The 17,386-nt window shown below is 41.7% G+C and overlaps 1 protein-coding gene across 2 annotated transcripts in view; it reads left to right on the forward strand.

Moving 5' to 3' along the window:
* KDM5A (lysine demethylase 5A) overlaps positions 1 to 17,386 on the forward strand; it is a 461,230-nt gene that overhangs the window by 390,536 nt on the left and 53,308 nt on the right. For both annotated transcript variants that reach the window (XM_030214276.1, XM_030214277.1), the window contains one exon: positions 7,990 to 8,149. In XM_030214276.1, coding sequence (XP_030070136.1) covers positions 7,990 to 8,149 — 160 coding nt within the window. The remainder of the gene's footprint in view (positions 1 to 7,989; positions 8,150 to 17,386) is intronic.

Genomic DNA, 17,386 nt, shown 5'->3' on the forward strand with positions numbered 1-17,386 from the left:
GGGATGACGTAGGGGGCGGGGTTAGTGACGTGGGAGGCGGGGGTTAGTGACACGGGGCGGGGTTAGTGGGGCGGGGTTCGGTGACTCGGAAGACGGGGATTGGCTACGGGCGGTTTTTGGGCGGGTTTATGGCTGTTTCGGGCTGGGAAAATTTTTCCCAGCTGGCAACCCTGAAATAGTTTTATTTTTCTGGAAGATGGTTGGCTTTCAGCCTGAAGGTCACAGGTTTAAGGCTGATTTGTGCATCGTATTAGAAGCTGTGGCCTTCGGCTCCTTTTCTATCGGGCATATTTTACTTCCGTCTCTCATATTGCTTGCCTTGACAAGCAGTTCTTTCCATAGCTGGGACAGTTTACACTAGGCTACAGTGCCAAAGGTTAGCTGTGGTGGTTTCCCACAGCAGCTGCTCTTCTAGTTTTGCTCTCTGACACTGATAAAACTATTGCAATCTAGCTCCAGCTTCCGCTGTATCTGTGGCACCTCTAGCTAGCTGTTTGTTGCAGTGTCTCTAAGACTTTTATTGCACTTTTCAACTTTTTCTTTATATTGGACAGCTAGCTATATTCAGAGCTACTTCAATTTAGCCTGCACTTCAATTTTCCCTGCACTTCTCCCTTAGGAAGCATTTCTTCTCTTTCCTGTTTGGCTCCCTCATTTGCAGTTTCTCTGTTTGGCCGTTCTGAGCCCTCATGTTCAGTTCCAGGCTTTGCCTGTCGGCATGGCTATGGCTCTGGCTCCATTCACCTTTTCCTAGGTTTGAGAGCTTTGCGGCATTCTCCGCATCAGAGTGCACCTCTCTGTAGACGAGATCCGAGAGTTTAACTTCCCGGGTCTTCTCGGAATCCTTGAGCTGGGTAGTCACCCTTCAAATGAGCCACTTCATCCCATTCCAGACAGCTCTGGTACGTTTTTTACTTGACCAAGGACTGAAGGATCTAGGTTCAGACTTGGATGTGCAGTCTGCTCAGGGCGCTGAGTCCTCGGGTCAGGCTCTGCATTCATGTCTTGGGCTCTGTGGCAGACACTTTGGAGGTAGTGCTGTGGGCGGTGCTCATAGACGACATCTACAGCTCTTGCTTCAAAAACGGGTGGTCTCCTGTGTTCCAGGAGAGTCAACAGTGTCTTCCGTGGCTGTTCTTAGTACGCCTGCACATGACCTGGTGGCATCGCAATTCCTCCCTGTGGAATGGGATGCCTTGGCGCCTCCACAGTGGATGGTGGTGGTCACAGATGTGAATCTCTCCGACTGGAGATCCCTTTGTTTCCTCCTTCCGTCTCTGGGGTGGTGGATGGCACAGGGGACAGTGTAACCGATCTACCGCCTGGATCTGCTTTTGGTGCTGTTCGTCTTCTAGCCTTTCAGGACACATTGCAGGCCAGGTGGTGCTTGTGCTGTCTCCCCCGGCTGGACCTGCTTTTGGTGCTGTTAGTCTTCTAGCACTTCAGGACCATTCGGGACCAAATCGAATATGAATATTTGGTACTGCCCTAGTTTCTTTATTATAAATAGTATTCATTGTGAGATATTGCTGAATTTCTGATTTAGTTTGTCTTTGTATCATTTAAATTCAAATTTATAAAACAATGCTAACAAAAAACATTGTTTCATCTTGTAAATGCCTTTGAAAATTACCTTCCCATTGCAGCAGAGTGCTAGTTTTGCATAGTATTTTAGTTTGAGGATCCTGTTGGGGTAGGATACTTAAAAAAATACACTGAAAACTGTAGTTAAATTTTATCAGTTCTAAATGTTATCCCTGTTCTAATTAAAGAAAAACTTAGTATAACTGAGTCTGTCAGCTCTATTGAAATGTTTCCTAGAGAAGACTGTAAACTGCTTACATCACTAAGAGAAGACATTTTTTATACAGGAATATGTTCTATATATTGTTTGAGTTAATGGAATTTTAGTACGCATAGAGAATAGGAGAAAGGATTGAACAAAATCATTTAGAGTAATTCAAAGTGCCTATTTAGTGTGTGTATCTGTGCCAGAATCTGTAAGGTAAATAAATATTCATTGGTGGACCAATCGTGTAGCTTTAAATGGGTAAGAAATCTGTTTGAGTTATAAATATATTTAGCAGCTTTAAACTTATAATACCACAATTGAATATACACAACTAACTTTAAATAGTTAAACTATCCATTTAAGATCAGAGCATGCCAGGGGCAGTATTCTAAGGGCCAGATGCACTAAACCTAACGAGCCAGCAACGTGGTTTTTAACCTAGTTCTAGCCAGTTGAGTGAGCAAGTAGTAAACCGGGACATGCACAAAAGGGTTCTCCGAGCCATTTTCCTGTCATGGTAGCAGCTAACGAAAACGGAATGCAAAGCTATTATAATGTGCATGCAAGGCGATGCACAGCCATTTCCAACCCCATGCACAAAAGCAGTCCCTACCTTTACTGTGGAAATTTTAACGGGAGGTCTGGACCTGTCTGTTCTTCATTATCGCATGTAGGGGGAGAAGGGGAGAAACAATGCAGGGAAGATGGAGCACAAAAAAAAAAACTGCTTACACGCTGCTTCTTTGCATGTATGAAAGTCATGTATGAAAGCCCTGCCATGATTCTTTTCTCAAATGACATTTTACTGGCAAGAAATGGGGAGGGGGGCAGTAAATGTAAAGCATAAAAGTAATGATGACTTACCAAAAATGCAAGGAAGACAAGGGTCAAATAGCCTTTGCTGGGAAACAGCATCCCCCATGCTAGAAGCACAAAAGAGAGGGGCTAAACCAATTGGACAGTGTCAGCCTGGGATGTCCGCGCACTCACTACTGGAGGGGGGACACTAGGAAGTACGGATCCAATCAGCTCACAGCTCTAGTGATGTCATCAGGGAAGCCCTGCAGGGAGGAGGAGTTGGAACAGCAGCCAGCCAATGAGAGTCCATCTTCAGGGAGATGGGTGTTCCAGGATGTCAGCCGGCCAATAGAAGGAAGCAGCAGGAATAGCTGGGGTGGAACCAAGCCCTGATGCTGATTCTTCAGAGCCAAGAGCAGCAGCAAGCATATTCTAGGCTTTTTCCACTTTTTTCCAGCAGTGGGGAGGCAGGGAGCCCCAACACAGGTGTGTCCATCCAAAAATAAAAATGCACTTTTGTGCTTGCAAAAAAAAATAAAAAGGGGGGGGGGGGGGGGGCTACATCTACTGCTTTCATACACGCATAGCGATTGACTGTTCTGCGCATGCTCAGCTCACCAACTAGCTTCCCCCATATCGCATGCAAATGAGCTGGGTCACAAAAGCAACGCTCATTTCATGCAATTCTCTTTGTGAGTCCCTCGGTGTTTCTAAATTGGTAAATTTTTACTGATTTGGAAATGCAGACAGATTCTTAATTGGACCTTTGTGCATCTGGCTCTAAGTTGTATATTTAGTGATATTCATGGATAACTTACCCCATTAAAGCCTTATTTGTATGTTTGCAGGCAAATTAAGAAACAAAAAGAAGGGGGGGGGGGGGGGAACCTTTGCAGAAAGCAAAATCAGCACACAGACAGCATAAGAATCTTTTGAAGATGCTATACCTTTTGAACTGTGGGGTAACTTCCCACCATTGATTTGGGACCTTTTTTGTCACCTATGCTGTTTGTGTGCTGCAGGCAAATTAATAAATCTAGCTAGTAAATACTGTCACCGAATGATAACTTAAAACATCATGTTTGTTCTTTCATAAACTACAGCTTAATATTAAATGGATTACTTTGATTTTTTAGTGACTAAAATGCCCAAAGTTAGTGCATCCACGCCCATTCTCCACCCTGACATGCCCCCTGGCAAAAATACACGAAAAAAAATAAATACTGTGCACTTAATGCAAACAGCAAAACTTACACACAACACTTCAGCACATCTTGCGTTAGGCCATTTTTCCTGGGTTAGGCCCGCATTGGGGCGTAATGCAGATTAGTAGAAAGACCGCTCAGCATTTTACTTATTTACATACATATGCACTTGATTATTGCCTTTATGAAGAAATTCAGCAAGAATAAGTTGAACATAAGCACTAGAAAATTAGAGTAATAAAAATATTCAAATAACAGTATATAGTATGGCATAGTATGCTATGTACAATGCCAAAGCAATATGCAAAAAAAATCATTTAATCTTGGGCTTAGATTTTGCTTTAAAACTTCCTTGTTATGATAAGCAACAGACAGGTAGAATGGGATTTTCAGTGTTTTGTGAAGTACTGAAATTTTAGATTCCAATTGCAAGGATTAGGTAGGGGTTTTTGTTTTTTGTTCTGTATAGTTCCATTTGGTTGTGCCCCCACCAATATTTTCTGTGGTATAAAATAGAAAGTAGCAATTTTTGCATCTGGAATATATAAACCAAAAGAGCTATCTATGCAGATATAGGAGACTCAAAACTTTTACAGTGTAAGCGTTGGATCCATTCTATTTTTTTTTATTTTAATTTTACTTTTATTAACATTTTTCAATAGCATTTACAAGTCAAAACATCCCTCAAGCCAGATAAATTGTTACATCCAATCCACATCATTAATAGCACAGTACACATTTTCCCAGTGAACTAATGATATACCTAGTAGTATACTTAGCAGAATTCTTCCTACTCCCCCTCCCTCCCCCTCAAAAAAAAATGGATCTGAGGATCAGTTCAGCTTTGCCTACTCCCTCATTTTTATCCCTTTTTTCACACATTTAAGGTGGTAGGAGCAAATGTCATGAACTGAAGCTGTTTATCATTTCATACTATAGTCAACCAATACATATCACACATGCAGCCCAACTTAATTTGCTTCCCCTCCATCATTGGAACCCAAACTTACTTCACTAGGCTGCCATCATCAACCTGAAAATAAATTTATCAGCGGCACATTTGTCACCATACACTTCAGAGTTCACCAGATCCACTTCATTACTTATGGGATTGGTATTTGGAAAAGAGAAATTGAGTACTGCACCCCTAAAGGCCTGAATTATTGAAACACCTGACAAATATGAAGTGCCTTTAGACCCACAATGTCTCAGCAGTTACATAACCTTCAGATGTGCTGGTGGGTAGTACCAGTGAAGGAGTACCTTGTAACCATTTTCAGCTAAATGACTAGCAGTGACTATTTTGGATGGTCTTAGATGACATCCCATTGTTCTTTACTCATTGTCATTCCAAGATCTTCCCATGCTGGCATGTACTTTGATTTTGCTATCTCCTACATGCTCAAAAGTTTGTAGACCTTGGATATACACCTTTTAATTTGTAAGCCTGCTGCGAGAGCCTTAAAAAGTGTTCTCTGACCCTTGCATCCTCAAACAGTTTCTGACCCTTCAAGTAATGTTTAATCTGTAGAAAAGGAAAGATGTCACTGGGTGCCAAATGAAATTCCATCTGCAGTTCACAAAATTCTATCTGCCCCTGTTGAAATAAAACTGTCCCACTCAGGTTATTCCTGCCTCATCACATCTTTCAAATGCATTATTATCCCCCCCCCCCCCCCTCAATTCCAAGCAAGCTTCAAGAGCTGCTTCTGTCATTTGCGACAACTATGCTGCCTCTCTCCTTACGTTGAGAAGGCAAGTCTTGTCAAAGTAGCGCATGCCATGATAATATCAAGACTGGATTACTGTAATGTACTCTACACTGCTCTGACTACAAAGAGTTTGTACCAGCTCCAATTGATTCATAATATTGCAGCAAGACTAATAAAAGGTTGTAAGCAACGTGAGCATATCACATCATTTTTGCAAAAATTCACTGGCTACCACTACAATACAGGGCTAAATTTAAAACTCTGATCTTCAAGACCCTTAAAGGAAATGGCCTAGAGTACTTGAAGAACATGATCTCTCTCTACACACTTCAAAGGTTACTAAGGTCCTCCCAAGGAATATCCCTAACACACCCTTTCCAGAGGACATCAAGTGATGTGATATCCATCAGCAAGCGTTCTCCAGAGTAGCCGCCACACTCTGGAATGCACTCCCTGAAAGGTGAATGCTTGGGTCTTCATCCAGGGTTTTAATGGAAGAAGTACTAACTTTCTAGTCACATACACACAAGGAGTGACACCAGCTGCACATACTGTAGCAAAGCTCAAAAATAGTCAGTACCAAAGAAAAAGTATATCAGATGCTTAAAGAAAACACACATCAGTAACACTTTATTGAAAAGGGAACAAAAGAGAGTTCAGTATAGGCTGTACCTACAGCCGAGCTTAAGTTTCAGTGAGTCTAGCCACAGAACGGCTCACTAAAGAGGTCTATACATCATGAGTACTCTCTATAAATGTAAACCTTAATTTATTTAACTCTTGTGTACATATTATTTAAATTTCCAATATAATAATATTAAAGCAGAAGTGTAAAGATATTCATAAGGCATCCATATACAACCTATGGATTATACATCTCTAATCCATAGGTTGAAAGTGTATCTCCCAAAAATGTAAAGTGAAAAACATTCAAGCACTATACCAAAAACACTGGATTATAAAGGAGCAGATAGGAGCAGACTTATCTTAAATCCAAATTTGTCACTATTTCACTGGATGTTCCAAATATCCAACAAAATTCTTCCTCAGGGATGCCAGTGCTGCATTCACAAAGGATCCTCCATGTTGAAATTGCACGGTGTGACAGGGTAATCCTTAAAAAGAACGAACTTACGTCAAAAATATGATGTCTGCATAACTCAATCTAACTCAAAGATCCAAATCTGTTCATGTAAAGATAAATAAGTGACCCAATTCCCTTGAAAATGTGGAAGAGACTTGATCAATAATCAACCACTGCATCTCAGAAAAGTTGTGATTAAATTCAGTGCAGTGGCTGACCAAAGCAGCCGTTAAGGCGCCCTTTTTCAGTCTACTAAAGTGTTCATTTAATCTTTTTATTATTGGTGTACTTGTCCACCCCACATATATCTTTAAACAAGGACAAATGATGACATAAACAACATGCTGAGGAGCAATCTGTGCATACTCTTAATTTGTAACTCTTTAAAGTACCAGGATGTTGCCAAGTGTTGCAAACTAGAGACATCGGGCAAGCATTGCAACATTCACAGGGTTTATGACCCCCACATTCTCTGTTGTTGTTCTTTAATTGAGAGAAAAGTTGAAGATACCAGATGATTAGACAAATTTTTGCCCCTGGAAAATGTTTCAAAGAGGCCAGCATTCAACACCTGATGCAGCTGCACAGTCACCATTCAGAATTTGGCAGGAGAAGTAGTGGGAACCCATCCTGAAGCTACTGATTGCTTGATTGCTGTGTATAACTCGTGCCAGAACTGTGAGTATTTTAATACTCATGGGCCAGCGCTTCTGGCTGCTGATTGTAGTGTCCTAGATATATATATCCTTATATTCATGTGTAGGATTTGTGTGTGCTTATGTTCCATCCAGGTTTTGAGGTCAGCAGGACTAAGCTGTCAAAGCTCAAGAATTGGGGCACTAAAAACAGGCAGACTTAAAGTATTGATTAGACAAAAACAGAGACACTGCCATTACAAAGAAGAAACAAAAGGAGAAAGTGTTGGAAATGAGGGGGGAAAAAAACATCATGAGGGATGCTGTGGACCTTAAGTTACTGTGGGAATCCAAAACAGAATCTTCGTCAAATAAGATTTCCCTTGTAATAATCTTTTATTGATCAGTTTATTTATAAACATGGTTTATTTTATTTCACACAAGTTACTTTTATTCATTTCTCCCAAACCTGCTTCAACATGGCTTGCCAGTTGATGAGGCCAACTTTTCTTTATTTTGTGCAATGTAATGTTTTACTGTATGTCTTCATAAAAGGCATTCTGAAGTATTTGTTAGAGCATTGGGCAGTAGGATTTCAAATGTCATGCATCTCTTATAGTGGGAGAAGCATACCTTTGATACCCAGTCTAGGTTCTGAAGGACTGTGCTAGTATGGAATTGGTGTACTGTCTACTACTGTATTTATAGTTATTATATGGTAGGACTTTCCTGTTTTTTCTTCTTTCTGTGTTGAACTATGCAGGATAATGCCAGTGTAAAATCCTCTAGCAGTTTGGAGCCCAACTTGTTCTGTGATGAGGAGATTCCTATAAAGTCTGAGGAGGTAGTGACACACATGTGGAGCGCCCCTTCATTCTGTGCAGAACATGCATATTCATCTGCTTCCAAGAGCTGTGCTCAAGGTACCACGTCTCTTTTGATAATGAGGGGGGTTGGAGATGAAGTGGGTGATATCAGTTTCTTGTTTAGTTTAGGAATGAGGAGCATTTGAGTGCTCATTTACGAACATCGTTTTCAGCATATGGTGAGTAATTCTGTGAAGAGGTGCCTATTTTTAGACACCAAAAGGGTACTTATTTGGAGCCTGTTCTATAAAGAAAAGTTAGTGTCTACTTTTATTTATGGAATACTAGCGTAACAGGTCATATGTGTGTCTGTAGCTTAAGCATGAGCACTTTACACCACCTCTAGAGCTAGTGTAAATACTAATGCCTAGAATATGAAAGAAAGCATAGAATATAGAATTTTATCATCTGTGTACACGTGCACCCCACTTATATTCTGCCCAGACTGTGCCCATGTGAACACCTACCTGCCAAGTATGCGTGATTGAATATTGGTGCCTACTTATAGAACAGCACTTAGCCAGAAACTACTCATTTGCACATGTGTTCACATGCATGTGTAAATGACTAGAATACTGGCATTCTGCATAATCTATTCTCAGCAGCAGTCACAACCCAAGAAGAAGGTGATCCAAAAGGCACATGGAGGGCTGGCAGGAGGGGGTAAGCATAGTGATTGGCAATCACCCAAAGCTAGTCAGTCTGCAGCTTTCTGCTGCAGGTGGCAGAAGAGGGATTGGAACTGTGCTGAAGGGTGCACAGTTCTAGGGGGGAAGTTAGCAATGTTGGCTACCATTAAGATGGGTTATTGGTGATTTTACAAGCTATTTCAGCACAGGGTTCCATTGCATAAAATGGGACCCTGTGCTGAAATAACCCATCTTCGTGATACATGTGTTGATAATTTCCCCACTTTGTCTATCAGAGAAGCATCATCTTTTTTGTACTGTGTTCCCTAACTGTTGAAGGCAATGTGTGTGAAGAGTTGTGCCAGTGGCAATCTGGTCCCATGAGGGAAATCAGCCCTCATCGAAAAGATAGAGAAAAACCCCACCATTTTCCTTGATGGCCTAGTGGGTCCCATATTTCTCCTTTCAACCCTCCCTCTTCCCCTGGGGCTATTTATAGGCAGAATAGGGAGCCTTGTCCTAGTGAGCCTCTGTGCTGGCAGAAACACCTCCCTATTAACTCGAATTATGGTGAGGGTCTAGCAGTGACTTTCCTCACTGCCACCATCTTTGAAAATGGTGGCACCTGGCCTCTATTTGGGAAACATTTCCTTACTTGGCAGACTGACTCCTAGCAGTGTGTCAAGTCACACCACTTAAGGTCAGATGCGACTGTTCCTCATTGTCCATGTCAGCCCAGTTCAGACTAGTGGGTTATGTCCCCTTGTCCCTGAAGGTGGGGCCAGAGAAAAATGTTGGTGGCTGGTTCTGCCTTCAGCTTCGCAGTATGGCTCTGGCAGATGATGCAGACATGTGGGCAGGTGCAGTAACCAGGAGTAGACTGCTCCTGTGAAGACTGTGGGCCCAGATTCTCCGTGGAGCACAGACTTAGTCCAGGGGACGCTGTGGGTAACAGTGGACTGATTTTCCCTCCTCTATTGAGAAGAGTGCTAGGATTGGCTGAGGCCAATCTGAGGATCCCCCATCTTATCCTCAGACCCACCCCCTAAATCCTTTTGGGGTCTGTGGCTGCAGTACCTACTGTCCTCTTTTACTTTTGGGAGGGAGCCAGAGGGTAAGTTTCCTCAGTGCCAACTGATCAGAGCTTTGACAGAAGAATTAAAAAAGTGCCCAGTGCATTCCCTTCCCGAACTGTCGCCTGGTCTCCTTGGTGCTGTCTTGATTTGAGACACACTCAGGGGGTCTGAAGTGATCACACTCCTCCTCTTTCCCTCCACTTATATCTTTACATAATTACTGCCGTACTAGATCTTTGTAATCACAAAGTAAACGCTTGCTTGAAGTCCCTTCATTTCACCAAGAAAATCGCTCTCATATATTCCCTGTTGCAAGCGCAACTATGTGAAATGTCCTTCCTCTAGAGTTGAGGCAGATGGATTCCCTGCTGTCTTCTAGGGAAAGGGGATGGGATTTGATTTCTGTGGTTACAATCAAAGTGGTTTACATATTTTATATAGGTACTTATTTTGTACCTGGGGCACTGGAGAGTTAAGTGACATACTCAGTCACAGGGAGCTGCCAGTTTCTCAGGCCGCTGTACTAACCATTAGGCTATCTCTCCATTCCAGTTAAGATGTTTTAGAAAACTTCTTAAGGCTTTTTTATTTAAGCAATCTTTTAATTGACTTTTGTAACCCGCTTAGATTTTATTTATAGGTGGGATGTAATTTTTTTTAATTAATAAATAAATTTGTTTCCAGTATGTTTTGGGAAAAGAGATGTCATTCTTCAGGTAAGTTATGACAGTTCAGCACATCAGCTGGTGCCTTTGTTCTGATGTGGAAACAGGCAGGCAAGCAGGCACCAGCTAGGTGAATGCAATTTGCTGTATCTGTAGTTGCCTCAAGTATGTCTGAAAATAAAGGGAGGTGACACACTGTAGGTAAGTCAAGGCAATTCAGTGTATCTGATGAATTAGGCTTATCATTGAAGGAGGCAGGCATCAGCTAGGCAAGTACAATTTGCTCACCCTCTATGTTAAAAAGGGAAGCAATACACTGCATGTAATTCATGGCTGTTCAGCATGTTGACCTGTGCATTTGGCCTGATGTGCGAGCAAGCAAGTATGTAGGTCGCATCAGGTGGGCAGTTTATGGAGGTTTAGCATAGCCAAAAGCAAAACTGGAGAGGTACCTCAGATTAAGCTATGACTCTGCTGCCCGTCTCATCTTCCGCCAGGGTCGCTTTACTCATACTACCCCTCTCCTCAAGACCCTTCACTGGCTCCCTATCCGTTTTCGCATCCTGTTCAAACTTCTTCTACTAACCTATAAATGTACTCACTCTGCTGCTCCCCAGTATCTCTCCACACTCGTCCTTCCCTACACCCCTTCCCGTGCACTCCGCTCCATGGATAAATCCTTCTTATCTGTTCCCTTCTCCACTACTGCCAACTCCAGACTTTGCGCCTTCTGTCTCGCTGCACCCTATGCCTGGAATAAACTTCCTGAGCCCCTACGTCTTGCCCCATCCTTGGCCACCTTTAAATCTAGACTGAAAGCCCACCTCTTTAACATTGCTTTTGACTCGTAACCACTCGCCTCCACCTACCCTCCTCTCTTCCTTCCCGTTCACATTAATTGATTTAATTTGCTTACTTTATTTATTTTTTGTCTATTAGATTGTAAGCTCTTTGAGCAGGGACTGTCTTTCTTCTATGTTTGTGCAGCGCTGCATATGCCTTGTAGCGCTATAGAAATGCTAAATAGTAGTAGTAGTAGCAGTACCTTGCGCCCGCTGCAACCGGACCATCTCTGGCACTGATTCGCACTCCTGGTGTCTTCAGTGCCTTGGGCCGACCATCTGCAGGAAAGCTGTAAGTTGTGCCTAAAAATGAAAAAGTGCACTCAGCTTTCTAGAGAGGCCCAAAGAGAAAAGCTGTTTGGGTCCAGTTCCTTGACGTCGGTGTCAACATCGGTACCGTCTTGAATCATTAAATAAACGCCTTATACAGGCGGAATTGCATGGAGACACGATGGCACAATATATCAAATGCCATATGATCCCTAGAGGTTTAAGAATGCAAAAGGCACCATCTCTTTTTACTTATGATGAAGGTTTTGTTAAGAAGTGGAATGCTATATTAAACAAATGTAGCAGAGATTTAATGCTACTGATTGTTGAAACAACGGCTACGGTTGAACAAGAACTGAAGCTTAAAGTAGCTGCAATGACGGATCAACTTCAACAAACTACTCCCGTAGAAGATTATTCCAAATCTATGTCAGATTTGACTGCGAAATTAAAATCGGCCCGGGAATCAATTCGTCAATTTAAAATCAAAAAATTCAAAAGGGATGAAAGAGATTTTGCCTCTAATCAAGTGTATTTTTGGATGTATAAAGATCGCCCTTTAAGAACCACGGCAGAAACAGTCTTTACAGGCAATATAAGTGATAGTGATTTGAGTGGAGATGATAGAAGACCTGGTCAGTCTAGTAGAAACCAAGTACCCACTGATAATCATCGCCCTTTTTACAGGGGGCGTCGAGGACGGCAGACACGTTTTCAAACACAAGGAACTCTAGGGAACACTCAGGGTCCGGGCAGATTTTACCAAACCCGGGCTTGGACCAATCAAAATCAGTAGTAATTAATATTTCCTCTTTTGAGTTATCTATATTTCAAGATCAACTGTTAAATTTGGGGTTGGGATTTGTCCCTTCAACTAAGTATGATCCATTTGCGATGCGGGTTTCTTTGTTTAGATTTTTTAGGAAGTTACATCTGAAAAACTTTTTCTTGGTAAATCCACCACTCCCTGACAACTCTTTGGTTCGTCCAAAATTGGTTTGGATGCCATTTGAAAATTTAGATCCGTCAGTGATAGCGTTTCAGAAATGCATTTTACACGATTTAGAACTAATGGAAAAACAACAAGACGACAATTTTCAGATGTGGAATCTTTCCAAACAACAATATGAAGCTTTAATTCAATTACAAAATCAACATGATGTATTGATTACTCGAGCAGATAAAGGAGGAGCAGTGGCTCTATGGGACATTAATAAATATATACAGGAAAGTTATCGACAATTGGATGATGAACTGACCTATAAAAAACTGGTGGGGGACCCGATTGTAGATCTTCAGAAATGTATTAAAGAGTTGGTTGAAGAAGGTACTGCAGCGGGTATATTGACTTCACGGGAAGCAAGATTTTTGTATGTTGAACATCCTAAGACACCGCGGATTTACTTTCTTCCTAAAGTGCATAAAGACATATTGAAACCTCCTGGTCGTCCTATAGTGACACTATGTAATACTATACTGGAACCTTTATCAATTTTGCTGGATATCTTTTTAAAGCCAGCTGCTCAACAGGTCAAATCTTATTTAAAAGATACGACGGATTTTTTATGCAGTCTCCAAAATGTTACACTTAAGGAAAGCTCCATGTTTGTGACTGTGGATGTTTCATCTTTATATACGGTCATTCCGCAGGATGAGGCTTTAAAGATCATTAGAGATACTCTGGATCAACGTTCTGGTTCCTCCCGGATATCTACTGATTTTCTCATGAAATTGGCTCACTTAGTTATTGAAAACAACTATTTTTTGTTTCAAGAACAATTTTATCAACAAAATATAGGTATAGCGATGGGGGCCACTTTAGCCCCCTCGGTTGCCACGTTATATTTAGCCAGTTTTGAAGACCGTTTGGTATATAACTTGGAGGAATTCAGGAATGTCTCCTACTGGAAGAGATATTTGGATGACATATTTTTGATATGGGAGGGGTCGGAGGATTCTCTTTTACAATTTATGTGTAAATTAAATTCCTTGCAAGAGAACTTGAAATTCACTTTTCATTATCATTGTCATGGTCTTGAATTTTTAGATGTATGGGTATTTAGAACTCCTAATGGTATATATACGACCTTATATCAGAAACCCACTTCTAGAAACACTTTGTTACATTTTTCTAGTTTTCACCCTTACCATCTTAAAAAAAGTTTGCCCATTAGCCAGTTTTTAAGGATTAGGAGAATTTGCTCTGATATACAGTGGGGGAAATAAGTATTTGATCCCTTGCTGATTTTGTAAGTTTGCCCACTGACAAAGACATGAGCAGCCCATAATTGAAGGGTAGGTTATTGGTAACAGTGAGAGATAGCACATCACAAATTAAATCCGGAAAATCACATTGTGGAAAGTATATGAATTTATTTGCATTCTGCAGAGGGAAATAAGTATTTGATCCCCCACCAACCAGTAAGAGATCTGGCCCCTACAGACCAGGTAGATGCTCCAAATCAACTCGTTACCTGCATGACAGACAGCTGTCGGCAATGGTCACCTGTATGAAAGACACCTGTCCACAGACTCAGTGAATCAGTCAGACTCTAACCTCTACAAAATGGCCAAGAGCAAGGAGCTGTCTAAGGATGTCAGGGACAAGATCATACACCTGCACAAGGCTGGAATGGGCTACAAAACCATCAGTAAGACGCTGGGCGAGAAGGAGACAACTGTTGGTGCCATAGTAAGAAAATGGAAGAAGTACAAAATGACTGTCAATCGACAAAGATCTGGGGCTCCACGCAAAATCTCACCTCGTGGGGTATCCTTGATCATGAGGAAGTTTAGAAATCAGCCTACAACTACAAGGGGGGAACTTGTCAATGATCTCAAGGCAGCTGGGACCACTGTCACCACGAAAACCATTGGTAACACATTACGACATAACGGATTGCAATCCTGCAGTGCCCACAAGGTCCCCCTGCTCCGGATGGCACATGTGACGGCCCGTCTGAAGTTTGCCAGTGAACACCTGGATGATGCCGAGAGTGATTGGGAGAAGGTGCTGTGGTCAGATGAGACAAAAATTGAGCTCTTTGGCATGAACTCAACTCGCCGTGTTTGGAGGAAGAGAAATGCTGCCTATGACCCAAAGAACACCGTCCCCACTGTCAAGCATGGAGGTGGAAATGTTATGTTTTGGGGGTGTTTCTCTGCTAAGGGCACAGGACTACTTCACCGCATCAATGGGAGAATGGATGGGGCCATGTACCGTACAATTCTGAGTGACAACCTCCTTCCCTCCGCCAGGGCCTTAAAAATGGGTCGTGGCTGGGTCTTCCAGCACGACAATGACCCAAAACATACAGCCAAGGCAACAAAGGAGTGGCTCAGGAAGAAGCACATTAGGGTCATGGAGTGGCCTAGCCAGTCACCAGACCTTAATCCCATTGAAAACTTATGGAGGGAGCTGAAGCTGCGAGTTGCCAAGCGACAGCCCAGAACTCTTAATGATTTAGAGATGATCTGCAAAGAGGAGTGGACCAAAATTCCTCCTGACATGTGTGCAAACCTCATCATCAACTACAGAAGACGTCTGACCGCTGTGCTTGCCAACAAGGGTTTTGCCACCAAGTATTAGGTCTTGTTTGCCAGAGGGATTAAATACTTATTTCCCTCTGCAGAATGCAAATAAATTCATATACTTTCCACAATGTGATTTTCCGGATTTAATTTGTGATGTGCTATCTCTCACTGTTACCAATAACCTACCCTTCAATTATGGGCTGCTCATGTCTTTGTCAGTGGGCAAACTTACAAAATCAGCAAGGGATCAAATACTTATTTCCCCCACTGTAGGTATGTTTGAGGAGCAGGCTAAAAAGATGACAATTAAATTTATGGAAAGAGGATATCCTAGATCAGTGGTTAGAAAGGCATACCTGAGAGCGAAGTTTGCAAATAGGGAGTTATTATTACAATATCAATCTCAGGAGCAAGAGGATAGACTTATTGCTGTTCTTCCTTATTCATCTTTAAGTTTAAAAGTAATGGCAAGTATTCACCAACATTGGCATGTGCTTCAAATTTTTGAATGTTTTACACAACATCCTATTGGAGCATACACTCGAGGTAAAACTTTGGGGGAATTATTATCATATAGAAATATGGAGGGTAAGAATAATAATGTTGTTCTTACTGGTCATACAAAATGTGGATCTTGCCAGTGGTGTGAAACCACCATTGAGGGGGTGGTTTGGAGAAGTTCAGAAAGGTCCAGACCTCTTTATGCTCACTCTAATACCAACTGCCTTTCGCAGAATGTGGTATATATGATAATATGTCCCTGTAACAAATTGTATGTAGGTAGGTCTAGCAGACCTATTAAAACACGGCTGAATGAACATAAATCCCGTATAAAAAATTCAGTCCTGTCAGCGCCCCTGGTACAACACTGGCTGGAGAAAGGACATTCTCTCTCTGATGTCAGATGGAGGATTATTGATCAGATTAGTATGGGATGGGAGGGTGGTAATATTGCTCAACTTTTAAATTTCAAAGAGCAGAAATGGATATTTAGGTTGAGAACCTTAGTTCCTGACGGGCTCAACTCGGAAATTGATTGGTGGTCAATGATGTAACTGCATAGGTTGGTATCCTATTGGCTGTTTAGTTGTGAATGAGGATCCAATCACACAGCTTGCTTTGCGATCAGCTGTAGCTCATTTATGAGCTGGGTTCGCGCTGAAACGCCGCGGCCATTTTCTGGTAGACAGGGTTAGAAGCAGGATGTTAAGGTATGGATGTGAATTTAAGGATTTTGTATTGGATTAATGGTATAGCGTTCTTGGGCTATGTGTTAATAATATTATATATATGGTTTCTGTTTCAGTGAGCCTCTTCCTTGATAAAGCACTATGCGAAACTTGGCCATGTCGGCGGGGGTTCCCTGTTACTGTTAGATTGCTGCCTTACAGATAAGTGAATGCTTATGAAAAGTAAAAAAGATGCTTTACATATATTTGCACAGCCTTTGAGAATAATATTTTATAAGAGTATTTCTAAAAGCAATAAGGGGAAATATATGAGGATTTGCTCCACACCATTTCGCCTGTGCGAAAGAATAAGATTATTCATATGGTTGTGAGAAGCAGTTAATCTGATTTTTCCCAGGTATTAATTGGTATCCTGCACATGATATAAAATGTTTGGGACATAGACTATTCTGAAAGACTTACATGAAGCATTAGTAGTCTGTTCACTATGAAGCAAATACTACATACACATAGCTCCAGCAAAATCATTCCAAAAACCTAAAGGAAATGGAACTACTACAGGCTGAGGACATGAAGCAGTACAAACATAACAGTTAGACATCTGTAGAGACTTGGTAGTATATTTCACCCAATCAAGCCACAAGTTGGAGTCAGCATATCCTGTTTCAGTTGTGAATGTGTCTCTAAGGCTGGAAACATTGTGAATCTGGACTGGAATGTTAATTTCTGGCAATTGGGGCAGTAAGGGATTATTTACTTTGGATATAGCGGCCTTCCTAAAAGGCTGAACAAGGATACGGAAGCGACCAACAGGATCTGTGTTGGTAGCTTCAATTCCAATGCCAAACATTCGGTTAATGGAAAAGGTCTACACCTTTATTGGTGATAGAAACAGGATTGCATCTTCCTAAAGTGCATTTGTCTTTGTTGACATGTCTACGGAAAAGGGTAATTTTCTTCCGTAGAGGTTTGTTCCACGCATGGTGACTACTTGTACGGTAATGTGGGCCTGTATACCACCATACATCTGACCATGAGTAGCATGGACTAGAAGAGTAAGTTCCAGCATCCAAAACAGAGTAAGTACA

The sequence above is a fragment of the Microcaecilia unicolor genome, chromosome 9, assembly GCF_901765095.1.
Source record: "Microcaecilia unicolor chromosome 9, aMicUni1.1, whole genome shotgun sequence".
NCBI classification, from domain to species: domain Eukaryota; kingdom Metazoa; phylum Chordata; class Amphibia; order Gymnophiona; family Siphonopidae; genus Microcaecilia; species Microcaecilia unicolor.